The sequence below is a fragment of the Bufo bufo genome, chromosome 4 (assembly GCF_905171765.1).
Source record: "Bufo bufo chromosome 4, aBufBuf1.1, whole genome shotgun sequence".
In the NCBI taxonomy this organism is placed as follows: domain Eukaryota; kingdom Metazoa; phylum Chordata; class Amphibia; order Anura; family Bufonidae; genus Bufo; species Bufo bufo.
Window position 1 is genome coordinate 391,289,019 of NC_053392.1, and position 24,497 is coordinate 391,313,515.

General features: G+C 44.9%; 1 protein-coding gene across 5 annotated transcripts in view; it reads left to right on the forward strand.

The window, feature by feature from the left end:
• Positions 1 to 24,497, forward strand: part of SYTL3 (synaptotagmin like 3) — a 129,571-nt gene that overhangs the window by 50,429 nt on the left and 54,645 nt on the right. For all 5 annotated transcript variants that reach the window (XM_040427103.1, XM_040427104.1, XM_040427106.1 and 2 more), the window contains exons 5-6: positions 3,171 to 3,222; positions 20,057 to 20,123. In XM_040427103.1, the coding sequence (XP_040283037.1) occupies positions 3,171 to 3,222; positions 20,057 to 20,123 (119 nt within the window). The remainder of the gene's footprint in view (positions 1 to 3,170; positions 3,223 to 20,056; positions 20,124 to 24,497) is intronic.

Genomic DNA, 24,497 nt, shown 5'->3' on the forward strand with positions numbered 1-24,497 from the left:
TTGTGCGTGTAGCTGGCACAGATCGACCACGTCCTCTCCCTGCAACAGGAGCTCCACCAGCAGCACCACGACCTGGGGCACGTCCCTTATTTGACGCTCTCCTCATATTTTTCGAATTTAGGATCTTGCCCTAAATGGGTGTTTAATTAATAGTAGAATAGAACGACAGTATGTAAAAGGTGTATCTCACACGGCCTGAGCCAGTGTAGGCCTGAATTAAAGATTTATTTGCACAAAATGGCTGTATTTCAAATGGACGTATTTAAAATGCCTGAATCAAACCCCTGTATGTAGAGGGTGTATCTCATACGGCCTGAACCAGTGTAGGCCTGAATTAAATATTGGTGCACCAAATGGCGGTATTTAGAAACTCTGACTCTAACCTAAATGGTGTATCTCACAATGACATCTGCATCAAAGGCTGCCAACTAAATTTTTTGTGCCCAAACGAGTGTTTAACAACTGAATTTGACAGCAGTATATAAGCCTGTAATTTCACATGTGCTGATGCTGCAAAGCCTGAAAATAGTGTTTTTTGTAAAAAAAAAGTTTTTAAAACCCCAGAAAATGATGGGTGTATTTCTAGCTTAATTTGCACACGGACTAAGGCCTCCTGCACACGACCGTTGTGTGCACCCGTGGCAGTTGTGCCGTTTTCCGTTTTTTTCCGCGGACCCATTGACTTTCAATGGGTCCGTGGAAAAATTGGAAAATGCACCGTTCGTGAAAACTCAGAACCAACAGTATATTCTAACACAGAGGCGTTCCCATGGTGATGGGGATGCTTCAGGTTAGAATATACTAACAGAACTGTGTACATGACTGCCCCCTGCTGCCTGGAAGGTGCTGCCAGGCAGCAGGGGGCAGCCCCCCCCTCCCTCCCCTGTAGTTAACTCATTGGTGGCCAGTGCGGCCGGCCCCCCCCCCTCCCCTGTAGTTAACTCATTGGTGGCCAGTGGGCCCCCCCTTCCCCTGTAGTTAACTCAATAGTGGCCAGTGGGCCCCCCCCTCCCCTGTAGTTAACTCGTTGGTGGCCAGTGGGCCCCCCCTCCCTCCCCTGTAGGTAACTCGTTGGTGGCCAGTGGGCCTTCTCCCCTCCTAATTAAAATCTCCCCCCTATCATTGGTGGCAGCGGAGTGTACCGATCGGAGTCCCAGTTTAATCGCTGGGGCTCTGATCGGTAACCATGGCAACCAGGACGCTACTGCAGTCCCGGTGGTTACTTAGCAATTTGTAGAACCATTATACTTACCTGCAAGCTGCGATGGTCTGCGTCCGGTCGGGAGCTCCTCCTACTGGTAAGTGACAGGTCCGGCCGGGAGCTCCTCCTACTGGTAAGTGACAGGTCATGTCACTTACCAGTAGGAGGAGCTCCCGGCCGGACCTGTCACTTACCTGCGATGGTCTGCGTCCGGTCAGGAGCTCCTCCTACTGGTAAGTATAATGGTTCTACAAATTGCTAAGTAACCATGGCAACCGGGACTGCAGTAGCGTCCTGGTTGCCATGGTTACCGATCGGAGCCCCAGCGATTAAACTGGGACTCCGATCGGTACACTCCGCTGCCACCAATGATAGGAGGGGGGGCCCACTGGCCACCAACGAGTTAACTACAGGGGAGGGAGGGGGGCCGGCCACACTGGCCACCAATGAGTTAACTACAGGGGAGGGAGGGGGGGGCCGGCCACACTGGCCACCAATGTGTTAACTACAGGGGGGGGGGCTGCTGCCTGGCAGCACCTGCCAGGCAGCAGGGGGCAGTCATGTACACAGTTCTTTTAGTATATTCTAACCTGAAGCGTCCCCATCACCATGGGAACGCCTCTGTGTTAGAATATACTGTCGGATTTGAGTTTCACGATGTAACTCAAATCCGACGGTATATTCTAACATAGAGGCGTTCCCATGGTGATTGGGACGCTTCAAGTTAAAATATACCATCGGATTGGAGAAAACTCCGATCCGATGGTATATTAACTCCTGACTTTACATTGAAAGTCAATGGGGGACGGATCCGTTTGAAATTGCACCATATTGTGTCAACGTCAAACGGATCCGTCCCCATTGACTTGCATTGTAATTCAGGACGGATCCGTTTGGCTCCGCACGGCCAGGCGGACACCAAAACGACTTTTTTTTCATGTCTGTGGATCCTCCAAAAATCAAGGAAGACCCACGGACGAAAAAACGGTCACGGATCACGGAAAAACGGGACCCGTTTTTGCGGACCGCAAAAAAATACGTTCGTGTGCAGGAGGCCTAATCCAGATGTTGTAGATTGCAAAAAAGTGTTTTTTTGGTAACAGAATATGAAAGCTGTATATATATATATTAAACTTGAATTTAACACTTGCAGATCAGGAAAATACTGTTTTTTGAAAAATAATTGTGTTTTTTAAACCCCAGAAAATGATGGGTGTATTTTTAGCTTAAATTGCACACTGACTAATCCAGATGTTGTAGATTGCCAAAATAAATGGTGATTTGCAATGTCCCAAAAGCTCAGATGCAGTGCTGGTGCACTGAGCTTGCATAAAATGGCTGCCGCCGCCACCCACCCGCCTAACTAACAGAATTATAAAAGTTTTAGTTTTTTTTGGTCAATGGGCTTAGGGCAGGGTAAAACGATTGAGCCCTGCACCCACACAACTATTTCTAGGTAGATCGCTGAGTTATATTCTCTCCTATTCTCTCCCTGAAATCACAAGTCCAGCAGCATCCTCTCCCTACACTTGTAACAGCAGAGTGACGTGTGGCGCTACGTGACTCAAGCTTTTATAGAGCCTGGGTCACATGCTGCTCTGGCCAATCACAGTCATGCCATTAGTAGCCATGGCTGTGATGACTTCTAAGGTCAGACAGTTAACTGCTTGTTGATTGGCTGCTCTGCAGCCTTTCAAAAAGCGCCAAGAAAGCACCGAACCCGAACTTTTACTGAAATGTTTGGCTGCAGTGGCGTCAAACAGGAAGTTTACATCCAGGGAGCCCAGCGGAGGCTGTGAAGCAAAGGAGCCTGAAGCCAGCACCAGGAAGCAGGTCTGCTCAGAAGAGAAGTAGATGGGGGATGTTGCCCAACAACTTCTTTATAATATTTTTTTCAGATAAAATTTACTGTTGTGTCAAATAACTATAAAAATAGTTTAAATATGTTGTACTATTATGTGTCTTACAGGAAAACCTGAAACAGTGGGTTCAAAGCTCTTGAAATCCTATGAAAAGATGAGGTTAGTAACTAATGACTCCTGTGAAAACAAATGCTTCAGTGAAATAGAGGCAACATAAAGTGCATTTGAAAAGTCTTCAGACCCTTTTTTCCCATTTTGTTGTGTTGCGGCCTTGTATTAAAATAAAAAAAATTCACATTTTTCCCCATCAATCTGCAGTTGATACCCCATAAAAGCATAATGGTGGATTTATCAAAACTGGTGTAAAGGAAAACTAGCAACCAATCAGATTCCACCTTTCATTTTCTAAGGTAGCACCAAAGGAGGCATAATCTGATTTGGCCGCTATGGAACAACTAAGCCAGTTTTCACACTGGTTTTGATAGATGTTCCCCAATTAGTGAAAACAGAATTTTAGACATATTTGCTAATTTATTGAAAAAGTAAAATGTAAACCCTGTATTGACATAAGTATTCAGACCCTTTACTCAGTACTTAGTTGAAGCACCTTTGGTAGTGATTACTAGGGTATGATGTCACAAGGTTTGCACACCTGGATTTGGGGAATTTCTGCCATTCTTTCTGCTCTGTCTGGTTTGATGAGGACTGTTGGCAGACAGCCATTTTTATGTCTCACCAGAGGTGTTCCAGAGAACACTGAATCAGGGTTTCATTAAGAATATATCTGTACTTTACTCAGCCAGAGTTACTATTGGGTTCTTGGTCACCAACCTTGCCAAGGCCCATTTTTATTTTTATTTTTTTCTCCAGACCTGTGCCTCCACATAATCATGTCTTTGAGCTCTACAGGTAGTTTGTTTTCCTCCTCATGACTTGGTTTTCACTCTAATCTGCATTGTCAGCTGTTAGGCTACTTTCACACTTGCGTTCAGAGCGGATCCGTCTGGTGTCTGCACAGACGGATCCGCTCCTATAATGCAAACGTTGGGATCCATTCAGAACTGATCCGTCTAAGTGTGAAAGTTAGTCAGACGGATCCGTCCAGACTTTACATTGAAAGTCAATGGGGGACGGATCCGTTTGAAATTGCACCATATTGTGTCAACTTCAAACGGATCCGTCCCCATTGACTTACATTGTAAGTCTGGACGGATCCGTTTGGCTCCGCACGGCCAGGCGGACACCCGAACGCTGCAAGCTGCGTTCGGATGTCCGCCTGCTGAGCGGAACGGAGGCCAAGCGGAGCCATCCTGATGTATTCTGAGTGGATCCGCATCCACTCAGAATGCATTGGGGCTCTACGGATCCGTTCGGGCCGCTTGTGAGAGCCTTCAAACGGAGCTCACAAGCGGAACCCCGAACGCTAGTGTGAAAGTAGCCTTAATCTTTATACAGACAGGGGTGTATATTTCCAAATAGTGTTCAATCAACTAAATTTACCACAGGTGGACTCCAATCAAGGTGTAGAAACATGTCAAAGATGATCTAGAGAAATGGGAGGCCCTTAGAGCTAAATTCAAGTGTCATAGCAAAGGGTCTGACTTCTTATACCCTTGCTAAATTTTTAGTTTTTTCTTTTAAATAAATTTGCAAACATTTCTTAAATTTTGTTTTCATGTTCTCAATAATGGCTCATTCAGACAGCCGTAAGTGTTTTGTAGTCTGCAAATTGGGGATCCTCAAAATATGGATACCGGTTGTGTGCGTTCTGCATTTTGCCATCGCTGTATAGAAATCCCTATTCTTGTCCAAGGACAAAAAATGGACATGCTCTATATTATTTGCGGGCCGCGGAATGGAACTACAGATGTGGACATGGATCTGGATGAATGGGTCCAAACCCGTTCTGCAATTTTGCGGACCAGTACATACAGCCGTCTGAATGACCCCTTAGGGTGATGAAGCTTGATCTCTTTTTTTTATTTCCGCACCAGCCTGGAACATAACAAAAACGTGAAAAAAAGTGAAAGGGCTTAAAGATTTTACAAATGCACTGTAGTTTAGTATAACCTCAAGTTACTTATGTCTTGTGGCTGTTTGAGCTTTAGCTTCTAAGGCTAAATAAGTTGATGGAGAATGTATTCAATGCTTTCCACATTACATGCCCCCAGAAATCATAAACTTTACAATGACTACACTGATGAGCAATAACTTCAAAGCCATCTGCCTAATATGGAGTAGGAATAAATGTTTTAAGTTCTGTAAGTCGTGCGATGGGGTCTCCATAGATCGGACTTGTTTTTCCAGCACATCCCGAAGATGCTCAATTGGATTGAGATCCTGGACATTTAAAGGCCAAGTCAACATCTTCAACTTGTTCTCATGTTCCTCAAACCTTTACTGAAAATTTTTTGCAATGTGGCAGGGCATATTATCCTGCTGAAAGAGGCCACTGCCATAGGGGGTGAGCTTGGGCTGCAAAAATATTAAGGTAAGTGGTACATGTCCAAGTAACATCCACATAAATGCCAGTACCTAGGTTTTCCAATTAACACGCTCTGCCTTTGCTGACTTGCCTTCTTCCCATAAAGCAGAGATCAGCAACCTTCAGCACTCCAGCTGCTGTGAAACTACAACTCCCAGAATGCAAACTTATTCGGCTGTCTTTTATAATTCCCATAGAAGTGAAAGGAGGATTCTGGGAGTTGTAGTTTCAGAACAGCTGGAGTGCTGGAGGTTGCTGCTCCCTGCTATAGACCATCCTGGCCTCTTCTACATGCTTGTAGTGTGTGTGTGTGTATGTGTATGTACACATACACAGACACACACTACAAGCATGTGTAGAAGAGGCCAGGATGGTCTCAGGTGTGTGTGTGTGTGTGTATGTAGAAGAGGCCAGGATGGTCTAAGGTGTGTGTGTGTGTGTGTGTGTATATGTATATATGTATATATATATATATATATATATATATATATATATATATATATATATATACACATATACACTGCTCAAAAAAATAAAGGGAACACAAAAATAACACATCCTAGATCTGAATTAATTAAATATTCTTCTGAAATACTTTGTTCTTTACATAGTTGAATGTGCTGACAACAAAATCACACAAAAATTTAAAAATGGAAAGCTAATTTTTTAACCCATGGAGGTCTGGATTTGGAGTCACACTCAAAATTAAAGTGGCAAAACACACTACAGGCTGATCCAACTTTGATGTAATGTCCTTAAAACAAGTCAAAATGAGGCTCAGTAGTGTGTGTGGCCTCCACGTGCCTGTATGACCTCCCTACAACGCCTGTGCATGCTACTGATGAGGTGGCGGACGGTCTCCTGAGGGATCTCCTCCCAGACCTGGACTAAAGCATCTGCCAACTCCTGGACAGTCTGTGGTGCAACGTGACGTTGGTGGATAGAGCGAGACATGATGTCCCAGATGTGCTCAATTGGATTCAGGTCTGGGGAACGGGCGGGCCAGTCCATAGCATCAATGCCTTCATCTTGACACACTCCAGCCACATGAGGTCTTGCATTGTCTTGCATTAAGAGGAACCCAGGGCCAACCGCACCAGCATATGGTCTCACAAGGGGTCTGAGGATCTCATCTCGGTACCTAATGGCAGTCAGGCTACCTCTGGTGAGCACATGGAGGGCTGTGCGGCCCTCCAAAGAAATGCCACCCCACACCATTACTGACCCAATGCCAAACCGTTCATGCTGGAGGATTTTGCAGGCAGCAGAACGTTCTCCATGGCATCTCCAGACTCTGTCACGTCTGTCACATGTGCTCAGTGTGAACCTGCTTTCATCTGTGAAGAGCACAGGGCGCCAGTGGCGAATTTGCCAAACTTGGTGTTCTCTGGCAAATGCCAAACGTCCTGCACGGTGTTGGGCTGTAAGCACAACCCCCACCTGTGGACGTCGGGCCCTCATATCACCCTCATGGAGTCTGTTTCTGACCGTTTGAGCAGACACATGCCCATTTGTAGCCTCCTGGAGTTCATTTTACTGGGCTCTGGCATTGCTCCTCCTGTTCCTCCTTGCACAAAGGCGGAGGTAGCGGTCCTGCTGCTGGGTTGTTGCCCTTCTATGGCCTCGCCCACGTCTCCTGATGTACTGGCCTGTCTCCTGGTAGCGCCTCCATGCTCTGGACACTACGCTGACAGACACAGCAAACCTTCTTGCCACAGCTCGCATTGATGTGCCATCCTGGATATGCTGCACTACCTGAGCCACTTTTGTGGGTTGTAGACTCAGTCTCATGCTACCACTAGAGTGAAAGCACCGCCAGCATTCAAAAGTGACCAAAACATCAGCCAGGAAGCATAGGAACTGAGAAGTGTCTGTGGTCACACCTGCAGAACCACTCCTTTATTTGGGGTGTCTTGCTAACTGCCTATAATTTCCACCTGTTGTCTATCCCATTTGCACAACAGCATGTGAAATTGATGGTCACTCAGTGTTGCTTCCTAAGTGGACAGTTTGATTTCACAGAAGTGTGATTGACTTGGAGTTACATTGTGTTGTTTAAGTGTTCCCTTTATTTTTTTGAGCAGTGTGTGTGTGTATATGTATGTGTGTGTGTGTGTGTGTGTGTGTGTGTGTGTGTGTGTGTGTGTGTATATGTGTATATATATATATATATATATATATATATATATATATATATATATACTCGCCTAAAGAATTATTAGGAACACCATACTAATACAGTGTTGGACCCCCTTTTGCCTTCATAACTGCCTTAATTCTACGTGGCATTGATTCAACAAGGTGCTGATAGCATCATTCTTTAGAAATGTTGGCCCATATTGATAGGATAGCATCTTGCAGTTGATGGAGATTTGAGGGATGCACATCCAGGGCACGAAGCTCCCGTTCCACCACATCCCAAAGATGCTCTATTGGGTTGAGATCTGGTGACTGTGGGGGCCATTTTAGTACAGTGAACTCATTGTCATGTTCAAGAAACCAATTTGAAATGATTTGAGCTTTGTGACATGGTGCATTATCCTGCTTGAAGTAGCCATCAGAGGATGGATACATGTTCTCATTCTGTTTACGCCAAATTCGGACTCTACCATTTGAATGTCTCAACAGAAATCGAGACTCATCAGACCAGGCAACATTTTTCCAGTCTTCAACAGTCCAATTTTGGTGAGCTCGTGCAAATTGTAGCCTCTTTTTCCTATTTGTAGTGGAGATGAGTGGTACCCGGTGGGGTCTTCTGCTGTTGTAGCCCATCCGCCTCAAGGTTGTGCGTGTTGTGGCTTCACAAATGCTTTGCTGCATACCTCGGTTGTAACGAGTGGTTATTTCAGTCAACGTTGCTCTTCTATAAGCTTGAATCAGTCGACCCATTCTCCTCTGACCTCTAGCATCCACAAGGCATTTTTGCCCACAGGACTGCCGCATACTGGATGTTTTTCCCTTTTCACACCATTCTTTGTAAACCCTAGAAATGGTTGTGTGTGAAAATCCCAGTAACTGAGCAGATTGTGAAATACTCAGACTGGCCCGTCTGGCACCAACAACCATGCCACACTCAAAATTGCTTAACCCCTTAAGGACACAGCCTTTTTACACCTTAGGACCAGGCCATTTTTTGCAAATCTGACCAGAGTCCCTTTAAGTGCTGATAACTTTAAAACACTTTGACTTATCCAGGCCGTTCTGAGATTGTTTTTTTGTCACATATTGTACTTCATGACAGTGGTAAAATGAAGTCAAAAAATTATTTTTTTTTGCACCAAAAAATACCTAATTTAACAAAAATTTGGAAAAATTTAGCAAATTTCAAAGTTTCAGTTTCTCTACTTCTGTAATACATAGTAATACCCCCAAAAATTCTGATGACTTTACATTCCCCATATGTCTACTTCATGTTAGAATTGTTTTGGGAATGATATTTTATTTTTTGGGGATGTTATAAGGCTTAGAAGTTTAGAAGCAAATCTTGAAATTTTTCAGAAATTTACAAAAACTAAATTTTTAGGGACCAGTTCAGGTCTGAAGTCACTTTGCGAGGCTTACATAATAGAAACCACCCAAAAATCACCCCATCTAAGAAACTACACCCCTCAAGGTATTCAAAACTGATTTTACATACGTCGTTAACCCTTTAGGTGTTGCACAAGAGTTATTGGCAAATGGGGATGAAATTTGAGAATTTCATTTTTTTGTCTAATTTTCCATTTTAACCCATTTTTTCCACTAACAAAGCAAGGGTTAACAGCCAAACAAGACTGTATCTTTATTGCCCTGACTCTGCCGTTTACAGAAACACCCAATATGTGGCCGTAAACTACTGTACGGCCACACAGCGGGGCGTAGAGGGAAAGGTGCGCCGTTTGGTTTTTGGAGGGCTGATTTTTATGGACTGGTTTATTTACACCATGTCCCATTTGAAGCCCCCTGATGCACCCCTAGAGTAGAAACTCCCTAAAAGTGACCCCATCTAAGAAACTACACCCCTCAAGGTATTCAAAACTGATTTTACATACGTCGTTAACCCTTTAGGTGTTGCACAAGAGTTATTGGCAAATGGGGATGAAATTTGAGAATTTCATTTTTTTGTCTAATTTTCCATTTTAACCCATTTTTTCCACTAACAAAGCAAGGGTTAACAGCCAAACAAGACTGTATCTTTATTGCCCTGACTCTGCCGTTTACAGAAACACCCAATATGTGGCCGTAAACTACTGTACGGCCACACAGCGGGGCGTAGAGGGAAAGGTGCGCCGTTTGGTTTTTGGAGGGCTGATTTTTATGGACTGGTTTATTTACACCATGTCCCATTTGAAGCCCCCTGATGCACCCCTAGAGTAGAAACTCCCTAAAAGTGACCCCATCTAAGAAACTACACCCCTCAAGGTATTCAAAACTGATTTTACATACGTCGTTAACCCTTTAGGTGTTGCACAAGAGTTATTGGCAAATGGGGATGAAATTTGAGAATTTCATTTTTTTGTCTAATTTTCCATTTTAACCCATTTTTTCCACTAACAAAGCAAGGGTTAACAGCCAAACAAGACTGTATCTTTATTGCCCTGACTCTGCCGTTTACAGAAACACCAAATATGTGGCCGTAAACTACTGTACGGCCACACAGCGGGGCGTAGAGTGAAAGGTGCGCCGTTTGGTTTTTGGAGGGCTGATTTTTATGGACTGGTTTATTTACACCATGTCCCATTTGAAGCCCCCCTGATGCACCCCTAGAGTAGAAACTCCCTAAAAGTGACCCCATCTAAGAAACTACACCCCTCAAGGTATTCAAAACTGATTTTACATACGTCGTTAACCCTTTAGGTGTTGCACAAGAGTTATTGGCAAATGGGGATGAAATTTGAAAATTTCATTTTTTTGCCTTATTTTCCATTTTAACCCATTTTTTCCACTAACAAAGCAAGGGTTAACAGCCAAACAAGACTGTATCTTTATTGCCCTGACTCTGCCGTTTACAGAAACACCAAATATGTGGCCGTAAACTACTGTACGGCCACACAGCGGGGCGTAGAGTGAAAGGTGCGCCGTTTGGTTTTTGGAGGGCTGATTTTTATGGACTGGTTTATTTACACCATGTCCCATTTGAAGCCCCCCTGATGCACCCCTAGAGTAGAAACTCCCTAAAAGTGACCCCATCTAAGAAACTACACCCCTCAAGGTATTCAAAACTGATTTTACATACGTCGTTAACCCTTTAGGTGTTGCACAAGAGTTATTGGCAAATGGGGATGAAATTTGAAAATTTCATTTTTTTGCCTTATTTTCCATTTTAACCCATTTTTTCCACTAACAAAGCAAGGGTTAACAGCCAAACAAGACTGTATCTTTATTGCCCTGACTCTGCCGTTTACAGAAACACCCAATATGTGGCCGTAAACTAATGTACGGCCACACAGCGGGGCGTAGAGTGAAAGGTGCGCCGTTTGGTTTTTGGAGGGCTGATTTTTATGGACCGGTTTATTTACACTGTGTCCTGTTTCAACCCCTCTGATGCACCCCTGGAGTAGAAACTCCCTAAAAGTGACCCCATTTTGGAAACTACGGGATAAGGTGGCATTTTTTTGGGGACTATTTTTAGGGTAAATATGATTTTTGGTTGCTCTATATTACATTTTTGTGAGGCAAGGTTACCAAAAATTTTTATTCTGAAATTTCATCTCCATTTGCCATTAACTGTTGAGGAACACCTAAAGGGTTAATAAAGTTTGTATAATCAGTTTTGAATACCTTGAGGGGTGTAGTTTCTTAGATGGGGTCAGTTTTGGGGAGTTTTTACTCTAGAGTGCATCAGGGGGGCTTCAAAAGGGACATGGTGTCAATAAAAAAGGCCATCAAAATCGGCCTTCCAGAAACCATGTCGGTCCTTTCCTTTTGCGGCCTCCCTTTTACTGATACAGCAGTTTACGACCACAAATGTGGTGTTTCTGTAAACTGCAGTATCAGGGTAATAAATATTAAGTTTTGTTTGGTTGTTAACCCTTGTTTTGTTACCGGAAAAAACGGATTGAAATGGAAAAGTGCCAAAAATAGCGGTTTTGGCACCGTTTTTTTTTTTTTTTTAACCGTGTTAATCTGGGGGGTTAGGTCATGGGATATTTTTATAGAGGAGATTCTTACGGACGCGGCAATACCTAATAAGTCTACTTTTTTTTACAATTATTTAGGTTTTTGACTATATTATCTTTTTTGATACAAATCTTTTTTTTTGGGTATCTCTAAAGTCTAAGGGTCATTTTATTTTTATTTTTTTTATCCAATTATCTCATGTGGGGGCTCATTTTTTGCGGGAGGAGCGGACGGTTTTATTGGCACTATTTTGGGGGCTATATGACTTTTTGATCGCTTGATATTAAACTTTTTATTATGTAAGGTGACAAAAAAAAACTTTTTTTGCACCTTTTTTTTTTTTTTTTTCTTGACCGTGTTAATCTGGGGGGGTTGGTCATGGGGTAGTTTTATAGAGGAGATTATTACCGACGCGGCGATACCTAATATGTCTACTTTTAATAAATTATTTTAGTTTTTTTGGGTGTCTCAGGTCTGAGAACCATTTTTTTTTATCCGATGTCAGTGCTAAATTGGGATATAAATTTAGTACTCCATGGAAGTGTGATACTCCCTGAAGCAACCGTCAATGCAGAGGCCCGGATGATCGGGGCACGTGTCGCACTGAGTAGTCGTGTCCTTCCGTATCCCCCTCCTGCGACACACTCTGCACTTTTTTTGGGTTCGTCCCTTCTTTCCAGTATGGGGGACCACACCTGGAAAGTGTTGGCCAGGGACGATCCGGGCACCTACAGTTCCCGAGGTACTCCGGCCTGCTCTTTCCCGGTCCGAAAAGATCAGGGCCTTGAGGACTGCCTCATAGAACTGGAGGAATGTCCCTGTGCTGCCAGCGCTTCGGGATAGTACAAAAGAGTTGTACATGGCAACCTGCACCAAGTAGACCGCAACTTTTTTGTACCATGCCCGGGTTTTGCGCATGGCATTATATGGCTTGAGGACTTGATCCGAGAGATCAACTCCTCCCATATACCGATTGTAGGCGACGATACAATCGGGCTTGAGGACCGTTGCCGCGGTACCTCGCACAGGGACAGGGGTGATGCCGTTACCATGAATTGTGGACAGCATAAGGACATCCCTCTTGTCCTTATACCTGACCAGCAACAGGTTTCCAGTGGTAAGGGCACGGGTCTCACCCCTGGGGATAGGTACCTGGAGGGGGTGGGCAGGGAGGCCGCGTTGATTTTTCCGCACGGTCCCACAAGCGGACGTGGATCTGGCGGCAAGGGACTGGAACAAGGGGATACTGGTATAAAAGTTATCCACGTAAAGGTGGTAACCCTTATCCAGCAGTGGGTACATAAGGTCCCACACAAGTTTCCCGGTAACACCCAGAGTGGGGGGACATTCTGGGGGTTGAATCCGGGAATCTCGCCCCTCGTACACACGAAATTTGTAAGTGTACCCTGAGGTACTCTCACAAATTTTGTATAGCTTCACGCCATACCTCGCCCGCTTGGAGGGCACATACTGGCGGAAAATGAGTCTCCCCTTGAACGCAATGAGAGACTCATCAACCGCGACCTCCCTTCCAGGTACATAGGCCTCCATGAATTTGGCCCCAAAGTGATCGATGACCGGCCGTATCTTATACAGACGGTCATGGGCAGGATCACCTCGGGGGGGACATGCTGCATTATCGGAATAATGCAGACATTTCCGGATGGCCTCAAACCGGGAGCGTGTCATGGCTGTACTGTAAAGTGGGGCCTGGTATAGGACGTCCCCACTCCAGTACAGCCTGACACTGGGTTTTTTGACCAGGCCCATATGCAGCACGAGGCCCCAAAATATCCTCATTTCGGCTGCACTGACCGGCGTCCAGCCACCGGGCCTGGCCAAAAAGGAGCCCGGGTGTTGAGCGACGAACTGTTGGGCGTACAGATTCGTCTGCTCCACCATCAGATTTACCAGTGGGTCACTGAAAAAATGACAAAAAAAGTCATATTCAGTGTAGCCCACTGTGGAAATCTGGATTCCTGATTGGCCTACAAAATCAGGAATCACGGGCTCGTATCGCTCTGGGCTACACCAGACAAGTTCACCGGAAGGGGGCTCCGGTGGATTTAACTGGTGGGCCGGGAAACCAGTACGAGCCCCAGAGCTGCTCGTACTAGTGTGGGCCACAGGGTCCCTAACATGGCGGTCCCCTTGCTCCGCCTGGCGGCGTCTCCGCCGCCTTGGGGGCTCATCATCATCGCTAGATGATGAGGAGGATGCGGATGACAACAGGAATGTGGGGTCATCCTCATCCTCACTGGGACTCTCGGAGTCGGAGGCAAGCTGGGCGTATGCCTCCTCGGCCGAGAACGTCCGGCGGGCCATAGGGGAGTGTGTGTCTGCGTGTATATGTGCGTGTGTGTAACTCTTTATTTTGTGTGCGTGTGTGTGGGGGCACGGGTGTTCACGAACTCACCCTAAAACTAACAGAAAAAAAATAAAATAAACTAACTAAAAAAAGGGCAAAAAATGTGGGGGAAAAAAATCAAAACCGCTGATCAACTGTCCGAAGTTGATCAGCGGTGGGGTGTGCGATGCGCTAACAGTGGCCGGACACTAAGTGCCGGCCACAATCAGCGTACAAAAAAAAAAAAAAAAAATGCACCCCAAAAAAGGTGGGGGGGGGGAGGGGGTGGGGGGGGGGACAAGTGGCAGCACCCCTGGGGGGGTCTAGGGTCACACAGCTGTGCTGTGGACCCCAGACACCCTAACTTAGGGTGATGCAATCAAAGTAGGAAAAGTTCAGAAACTAACTTTCCCTTTTTTTTCCCTGCCTAAAACAAACTTTCCCTATGCTGTCCCTATGTACCTGATGGGGGGTGCTGGGGCACAGATCGGGTCCTGGGGGCACAGATCGGGTCCTGGGGGTGCTGGCAACGATGGTGGGCACACGTGCAGGCAGCTCCTCTCTCCTCCGGCTCCGGAACACAAAAGGAGGAGGAGAGGAGCGCCTGCCTCTTTTGAATTTGGCGCCGGACCGCCCACAGACCAATCGGAAAGCGATCCTAAGTGGTGATGTCACCATCACCACTCAGGATCGCTGGATGGTGATTGGTGGGGTGAAATCACACCACCATCACCATCCTGTTCCGGGTTATCGGGTCTTCAGAGACCCGAACAACCCGGAAACGCAGAAAACCGCAGGTCTGAATTGACCTGCGGTTTTCTGCGATCGCATACATGGGGGGGTCACCGGACCCCCCGGCGCATTTGCCCCAAGTGCCTGCTCAATGATTTGAGCAGGCACGGGGTTCCGATCACCGCCCGCCGCCCGGCGGTGATCGAAAATACACAGGGCGTACATGTACGCCCTGTGTCCTTAAGTACCAGGGCACAAGGGCGTACCTGTACGCCCTATGTCCTTAAGAGGTTAAATCACCTTTCTTTCCCATTCTGACATTCAGTTTGGAGTTCAGGAGATTGTCTTGACCAGGACCACACCCCAAAATGCATTGAAGCAACTGCCATGTGATTTGTTGACTGGATAATTTCATTAATGAGAAATAGAACAGGTGTTCCTAATAATTCATTAGGTGAGTGTGTGTGTGTGTGTGTGTGTGTGTGTGTATGTATATATGTGGTATGTGTACCCTTGCATTTAATAACTGGTTGAACTTCCTTTGGCAGCAATAACTTCAACCAAACGTTTCCTGTAGTTGCAGATCAGACGTGCACAACAGTCAGGAGTAATTCTTGACAATTGCTCTTTACAGTACTGTTTCAGTTCAGCAATATTCTTGGGATGTCTGGTGTGAATCGCTTTCTTGAGGTCATGCCACAGCATCTCAATCGGGTTGAGGTCAGGACTCTGACTGGGCCACTCCAGAAGGCATATTTTCTTCTGTTTAAGCCATTCTGTTGTGGATTTACTTCTATGCTTTGTGTCGTTGTCCTGTTGCAACACCCATCTTCTGTTGAGCTTCAGCTGGTGGACAGATGGCCTTAAGTTCTCCTGCAAAATGTCTTGATAAACTTGGAAATTCATTTTTCCTTCGATGATCGCAATCCGTCCAGGCCCTGACGCAGCAAACCAGCCCCAAACCATGATGCCCCCACCACCATACTTCACAGTTGGGATTAGGTTTTGATGTTGGTGTGCTGTGCCTCTTTTTCTCCACACAGTGTTGTGTGTTTCTTCCAAACAACTCAACTTTGGTTTCATCTGTCCACAGAATATTTTGCCAGTACTGCTGTGGAACATCCAGGTGCTCTTGTGTAAACTGTAAATGTGCAGCAATGTTGTTTTTTTTTTTGGACAGCAGTGGCTTCCTCTGTGGTATCCTCCCATGAAATGCATTCTTGTTTAGTGTTTTACGTATCGTAGATTCGCTAACAGGGATGTTAGCATATGCCAGAGACTTTTGTAAGTCTTTAGCTGACACTCTAGGATTCTTCTTCACCTCATTGAGCAGTCTGCGCTTTGCTCTTGCAGTCATCTTTACAGGACGGCCACTCCTAGGGAGAGTAGCAGCAGTGCTAAACTTTCTCCATTTATAGACAATTTGTCTTACCATGGACTGATGAACAGCAAGGCTTTTGGAGATACTTTTATAACTCTTTCCAGCTTTATGCAAGTCAACAATTCTTAATCGTAGGTCTTCTGAGAGCTCTTTTGTGCGAGGCATCATTCACATCAGGCAATGCTTCTTGTGAAAAGCAAACCCAGAACTGGTGTGCGTTTTTTATAGGGCAGGGCAGCTGTAACAAACACCTCCAATCTCATCTCATTGATTGGACTCCAGTTGGCTGACACCTCACTCCAATTAGCTCTTAGAGATGTCATTAGTCTAGGGGTTCACATACTTTTTCCACCTGCACTGTGAATGTTTACATGGTGTGTTCAATAAAAACATGGTAACATTTAATTCTTTGTATGTTTATTAGTTTAAACAGACTGTGATTGTCTATTGTGATGACTCAGATGAAGATCAGATCACATTTTATGACCAATTTGTGCAGAAATCCATATCATTCCAAAGGGTTCACATACTTTTTCTTGCAACTGTATGTGTATGTATGTATGTATGTATGTGTATGTATGGACATGTACCACCTACCTAAATGTGTTTGCAGCCCAAGCTCACCCCCTATGGCAGTGGCCTCTTTCGGCAGGATAAGGTAAACTATTCTAGTATTTGTATAACATGTATTCCACTTTACTGTGTGTAAGTTTTTTATGTGTTTTTCAGAGTTATCTATCGTCTTATATCTGTAGAATAAATATATTACTCAGTGTGGCCGATTGTTACATAAATTACACTAGTTGTGCCACCTTTACACTTCGCCAGGTAAAGGGGGAAACTCTCCCATATAAATCAATGGCCTCATGTCCTGTCCATTGTGTCTACGAACCATATAACTACTCTTAAAAGACAGGAAGTCTTAACATATTTTAGACCCAATGGCCAGTGTGAAAACTGCAGGCTTTATGTATTTTTTGTATTTATTAATTTTTTGTTAAATATAGTTACATGGATAATAATAATAAAAAAATCACCAACAATTCCTAATGTGTTTAACATAACAAAGTGATGTAAATAGGTAATTTTCTGATTATACATTCCCTTTAAAATGTGATTGTCCATTTGCTACCTAATATATCTCACCTCTTGACAGATGCTATTGTTACAAAATAAGTCTTATGCACTTGGTTTTAAACATATGGCTAACTGTAGACTTTAAAAAAAAAAAAAAAGCTTTCCACAACTTGTGTATGCTGTAAAACGCCTCAAGACTAATGGAGGATAGACATTCACTAGGTTCAGTTTACCAGTATGTGTTAGATTGTTTGAGGAAACTGGTATAGCAGGAAAAAATGAAACAACACATGTAAGGTATAGTCATAATTTGTGAATATCATCAAAATAATATCATGCTACTTTCATAATATGTAAAGCCATCCTTAGTAATCTTAAAGAGAACCTGTCTTGTGGAACGTGGTATCTGAGCTGTGGGCAGCATGTTATAGAGCAGGAAGAGCTGAGCAATTTAATATATAGCTTTAAGGAAAAACCTTCATTAAAACCTGTATTTCATTCATTTAAATTACTGCTCATTCTGGGCTTTGAAGTCAAGTAGACTGTCTTATCAGTGATTGACAGCTATCTCTATAAACATAGTCATAGAGGGAAGGACCATCTCCTTCACTTCAAAGCCCATGAAGAACAGGAATTTAAATGAATGAAATATGTTTTACTGAATATTTTCCCACAAAACTATATATATCAGTCTGCTCAGCTCCTGCTCTATAACATGCTTACTGCAGATTATACTGCATTTTCATAATGACAGGTGTTCTGTCTTCATACAGGTTCATACAGTGTGCAGTCTGACATTCAGTATAAACCATTCCTGTCTTCCAAATAAGAGGACTGTTATCTGTAGTCTAACTTGTTTGTTGGCAAATCAGGAGTATTTGATGTGATCAATTGTGTTAAAACTATAAGAATACAAAAAGCTTGTATAAGTAAAACATATAGAATGGCATGTACAGTAATATTAAATTAACAGAAAGAGCATATGTCTAAAATGGCTGCCTATACATAGAAATGCATGTCTAGCATCTAACAGTACAACCTCTTTCCCTAAGTAACACTTATACCTAGCTAAACAGCACTGCATATATATTGTCCCTGAAACAAAGGTAGATGTCTTACCAGATATGCGTGTACAAGGATGGTGGAATTTAAAAAGGAGATATGCAGGAGACAGCACTGCTGATGTCCTGTAACATCAAGACTAAAGACTGGGCTTCTCTTTCCCAGGATGCATTACAGTCCCATAATGCTTTGCACCTTCCACAATACAATGATCTTTATTAACAGAAAAACAAGGTGTAGTACATTTTTTAACATTGCTAGATGGTGCTATTACCAAACTAATAACTACAGCAATAGTTAACCATGGCTGATGTGCTGGGCAGAACAACCGGTTCCCTTTAAACAGGCCAGCCATGCAGTGCCAACCTTGCAACTAAAGAGAACTCTACCTGTGCAAAATCAATGAAAAAATGCCTTATGTCAGTGACTAATTACTACTATACGGGTGAGTTCACAAATGGCAGATTATGTTGCTGAAAAATTCTGTGACTGAAAATCACTTGCATTCATCTGACTGTTAGGCTGGGTTCACACGAGCGTGTCCGGATTAGTTCCGGATGCGTCCCGGTGTGTTGCGGCAAACCCGCGCGAGTAGGAATGCAATTGCAGTCAGTTTTGACTGCGATTGCGTTCCGATGTTCAGTTTTTATCGCGCGGGTGCAATGTGTTTTGCACGCGCGTGATAAAAAACCGACTGTGGTACCCAGACCCGAACTTCTTCACAGAAGTTCAGGCTTGGGTTCGGTGTTGTGTAGATGTTATTATTTTCCCTTATAACATGGTTATAAGGGAAAATAATAGCATTCTGAAAACAGAATGCTTAGTAGGTGATCAATTGAGGGTTAAAAAAAAGAAAAAAAATTAACTCACCTTCTCCTCTTGTTCGCGTAGTTCTCCCAGTCTTTAGTTCTTTAAAAGATGAACTATGGGCTAAAGGACCTTTGGTGACGTCAGATCACATGCTCCAATCACATGGTCCATCACCGCGTTGATGGACCATGTGATTGGAGCATGTGATCTGACGTCACCAAAGGTCCTTTAGCCCATAGTTCATCTTGAACAGCCCCATAGAAATGAATGGGTCAGGATTCAGTGCGGGATCAATACGTTCACCTACCGCATTGCACCCGCGCGGAATACTCGCCCGTGTGAACGCAGCCTAACTGTGACAAGGGGACATCCTCTGCGTCTGGAGGAAAGAAGGTTTGTACACAAACATAGAAGAGGATTCTTTATGGTAAGAGCAGTGAGACTATGGAACTCTCTGCCTGAGGAGGAGGTGGTGATGGTTAGTTCACTAAAAGAGTTCAAGAGGGGCCTGGATGTATTTCTGAAGTGTAATAATACTACAGGCTATAGCTACTAGAGATGGGTCGTTGATCCAGGGAGTTATTCTGATTGCCTGATTGGAGTCAGGAAAATTGGCTTCTACCTCGCAGGTTTTGTGCCTTCCTCTGGATTAACTTGCAGGATAACAAGCCAAACTGGATGGACAAATGTATTTTCGGCCTTATATACTATGTTACTATGAATGGGTTTGCTTTGGCGGGAAACGCATAGATTTCTGCAAGCCCTTCAGATGAATGGAACTGATTGCCAGCTGCAGACATTTCTGCAATAAAATCTGCCGTGTGTGAAGGCACCCTAAATGAGGTAGTAGGCTGAGATTCTTAAATATAAAATTATAATTTACTTCATACATTTGCTTCTACTATACTTCATTATAGTCCTGTGTATATTTTTTTGTTTTAAAATATATATAAAAGCCTGTGTTAAATTGTTGTATTCTGTACGTACTTTTGTGTTCCAGTAAGATCTCCATTGTTCCGCCTACTCCACCTCCCTTCTCTGAAATCACTCCTGTGTATAACTCTGTGGTAACGTACAAAATCTTCTACAAATTGCTTTTTCATCAGTGAGAAATGTTGAGTTATATAAACAGCAACACATGGGCTGGTAATAAAATAAATAAAGTACACAACAAATCACATTAGCTACATATGATGCACATGACTATATTTTTGGTCCACGTCCAATCCGCATTTTTACATGTTGGATGCGGACCCATTCATTTCAACAGGGCTGAAAAAAAGATGAAGACAATGTGCCGTGTGCTGTCTGCATCCTTTTGTCCATTCTGTTGGCTGTAAAAAAAAAAAATTAAAAATAGAACATGTCCTATTCTTGTTGTTTGTATGAGGCCTTATCATATTGTTCTTGGTATGGCTAAGGATTAGTGTTGATCGAGCACCAAAGTGCTCGGGTGCTCGAGTAGAACACATCGGGATGCTCGGGTGCTCTACTAAGCACCCAAGCACAATGGAAGTCAATGGGAGAACCCAAGCATTAAACCAGGCAACCCCTGCTCTAAAGAGGGGAGGATGTCTGTTTCACATGTAAATGTCAGAAATTGATGGAAACACCACTGAAATGGTTCGGGAACAGCATGGGGAGGATGTCTGGATGCATCGTGGACTCCCAGGTCGCTGCTGGGAACGATGTTGTCCGAGAACTACGCAACTTTTACAGACTGACAATAATACGCACCAAACCGAAGATAAAATAGATTTTAGAGGAAAAATTGTTAGGAAACATTCTTTCCTGTATAATTACTTGTATATAAAGTGCAAGTGCTTCCAAAAATTACAAGGAAAAGGCACTCCGATACAACCTGTATATCACATAAAGGAGGGCCTTATTCACATTGTGGTACAATTGTTCAGGTAGTGGGACTCCTATACGTAGCCTATGCACTAAGTAAAAGGGCTGCCAAAAATTACAAGGAACCGGCACTACAATACACCCTTTATTACACATAAAGGAGGGTATCATACACACCCTTGAAAAATTATGATTGATGGCCTGCTGGTGACCCTCAAAAACATTAGGAGCAACGGCCGGATGATGACCCTATAAAACATTAAGAATGAGGGTCTGCTGCTGAGCTGACCATCTAAAACATTAGGGGTGAGGGTCTGCTGCTGAGCTGACCATCTAAAACATTAGGGGTGAGGACCTGCTGCTGAGCTGACCATATAAAACATTAGGGGCGAGGGCCTGCTGCTGAACTGACCTGACCATCTAAAAAATTATGGGCAAGAGACTGCTGCTGAGCTGACCATCTAAAACATTAGGGGCGAGGGCCTGCTGCTGAGCTGACCATCTAAAACATTAGGGGCGAGGGCCTGCTGCGGAGCTGACCATCTAAAACATTATGGGTGAGGGCCTGCTGCTGAGCTGACTCTGTAAAACATTAGGGGCGAGTGCCTGCTGCTGAACTGACAATCGATAAAATTATGGTCAAGGGGCTGCTCCTGAGCTGACCCTCTAAAACATTAGGAGCGAGGGCAGCCTAATAAGCATGTTGATATGATAGAGGAGAAGGATGAGAAAAGGAAGACTGAACCATATACCCTTTTTTATGGAGGAAGGGGTGCATGGGAATACAGTGTATTCAATACACCATAAAAGCCACATTTAAAGTGCCTTTATGTTCAGCCACTTTCCTCTGGTGGAGTATAGAAGTCGGGGGCAATCCATTTATTCCGTTCATTTTGATAAGAGTCAACCGGTCAGCATTTTCAGTTGACAGGCGGACGCGTTTATCAGTTATTATGCCAGCCACAGCACTAAATACCCGCTCTGACAAAATGCTGGTGGCAGGGCAGGCCAGCACCTCCAAGGCATAGTTCGTGCCACGTGTCCAGCTTGGACACCCAATAGTTGTAAGGCACAGAGGGATCATTGAGGACGCAGACACTGTCTGCTACGTACTCCTTCACCATCTTCAAAAAAATTTCCCTCCTTTTGACAGTAGGCCGCGCATCAGGGTGAGTGTGCCGACGGGATGTCATGAAACTGTCCCAGGCATTGGAGAGTGTTGCCCTGCCTCTGTTGGAACTGCTGTGTGTTCCCCTCATCTCCCCTCATCGGTTTCCCAAGGAACTACGTACTCTGCCGCCAGCGTTGTCAGCTGGAAATTTTGGGAGAAATTTTTCCACAAGTTACTTCTGGTATTGCACTATTTTGCTGGTCCTCTCCACCACAGGAATGAGAGATGAGAAGTTCTCTTTGTAGCGGGGGTCGAAAAGGGTGAGCAACCAATAATCAGTGTTGGCCAAAATGCATACAACGAGAGGGTCACGGGAAAGGCAGCATAACATAAAGTCAGCCATGTGTGCCAGAGTCCCAACAGACAAGACTTCGCTGTCCTCATCAGGAGGATGACTCTCAATCTCCTCATCCTCTTCTGCCCATCCACGCTGAACAGATGGAATAAACATGCTATGGGTACTACCCTCTGTAGCGGAAGCAACCATCTCCTGCTCCTCCTCCTCCTCATCATCCAATTTGCACTGAGAAGACGAAATGAGGGTGGTCTGGCTATCTCCCTGTGTACTGTCATCCCCCATTTCCAACTCTTCCACATGCTAAGTGTCCGCCTTCATTATGAGCAGCGAGCGTTTCAGTAGACACAGAAGTGGGATGGTTACACTGATAATAGCCGCTCACCATCTGTGTTGATTCCTCAAAGTTGCGTAAAAACTCAGAGGTCAAACATCCATGCCCACTCGTCGCTTGTGAAGAGTGGAAGCTGACTGGAAAGGCAACGACCATGTTGCAGCTGGTATTCCACTACTGCCATCTGCTGCTCACAAAGCCTGGCCAACATGTGGAACGTGACGTTCCAGCGCGTGCTCATGTCGCACAACAGTAGGTGAGCTGGCAATTGCAAGCGCTGCTGCAGCGTTGCCAGACCGGCGGCAGCTGTAGATGACTTTCGGAAATGGGCACACACGCAGCGCACCCTCACCAGTAGCTCAGGCAAATTGGGGTAGGTTTTGAGAAACCGCTAAACCACTAAGTTGATGGCTAAGTACTAACTGATGGCTGACTGGTGATACAAGATGACAATTCTGAGGTGGAAGTGGATGAGAAGAGGGGGTTGCAGCCACTAATGTAGGTGGTGGCAGAAATCCTGATGGAAGTAGGTCCTGCAATCCTTGGCGTCGGTAGCACCTGTGCCATTCCAGGGTACGACTCGCTCCTGGCCTCCTCAACGTTCACCCAGTGTGCCGTCAGGGAAATGTAGAGTCCCTGGCCACAAGCACTTGTCCATGTGTCAGTCATTAAGTGGACCTTCCCAATAACTGTGTTGGTCATGGCATAGGTGATGTTACGGGACACATCCCGGGTGTAAGGCGGGTACGGCACACCGGTAAAAATAGTGGCGGCTGGGAACTCAGTAACTAGAGACGGCCACGGCCATCAGGCTGCAGAAAGCCTCTGGGTCCACAAGCCTAAATGGCAACATTTCCAGGGCCAGCAATTTGGAAAGGTGCGCATTTAGTGCTATGGCCTGTGGGTGGGTGGCTGGGTATTTGTGCTTTCGTTCCAAGGCCTGGGGTATGGACATCTGTACTCTGCGCTGGGACACAGAAGTGGATGTGCTAGCTGATGGTGCTTGCGAAGGTCCAGGTGCAGGGGCGGAAGGCATCTGGGCCTGCGTCTTGGACATCGGATTGACCAGCACATAAAACAGGGGAAGAGGAGCCAGAGGTGTGACCCGCAGACACTGATTGTGGAGCCAGGCGTTCGGCCCACCTATTAGGGTGCTTTGATGCCATGTGGAGGATCATGCTGGTGGTGGTGAGGTTGATGGTGTTCACGCCCCTGCTCATTTTGGTACGGCACAGGTTGCAAATGACAATTCTTTTATCGTCCACACTTTCCTCAAAAAAGCTCTAGACTGTTGAACACCTACCCTTTGGCAAGGGAGATTTCCTCAAGGGGGTGCTCCGGGGAACAGTTGCGGGCCTTCTCCCTTTTGCCAACCCACTGCCTCTTCCAGCCTGCTGCGGTGCTGCGGATCCCTCCACCTCTGTACTGCTGTCCTCGCTCGGCTTGCCACCTTCCCAGGTTGGGTCAGTGATTTCATCATCCACCACGTCCTCTGCCACTTCCTCACTCTGGTCATCCTCCTGATTAGTTGACCTAACAAGAACCGCACTGATTGACAACTGTGTCTCATCCTCATCATGAACCTCTTGAGACAGTAATTGCAGTTGACTTATTGGCAACTGTGTCTCATCATCATAATCATCCACCTCGTGAAACTGACTGTGGATGCTCAAGAGTTTGGGAATCGGGGCACAAGATCTCCTCATGTCCCTTTTTACGAGAGGGCCAAATCAAGGAATGGCGAGAGGGCCAAATCAAGGAATGGCGATGAAAAGAGCTCCTTGGAATAT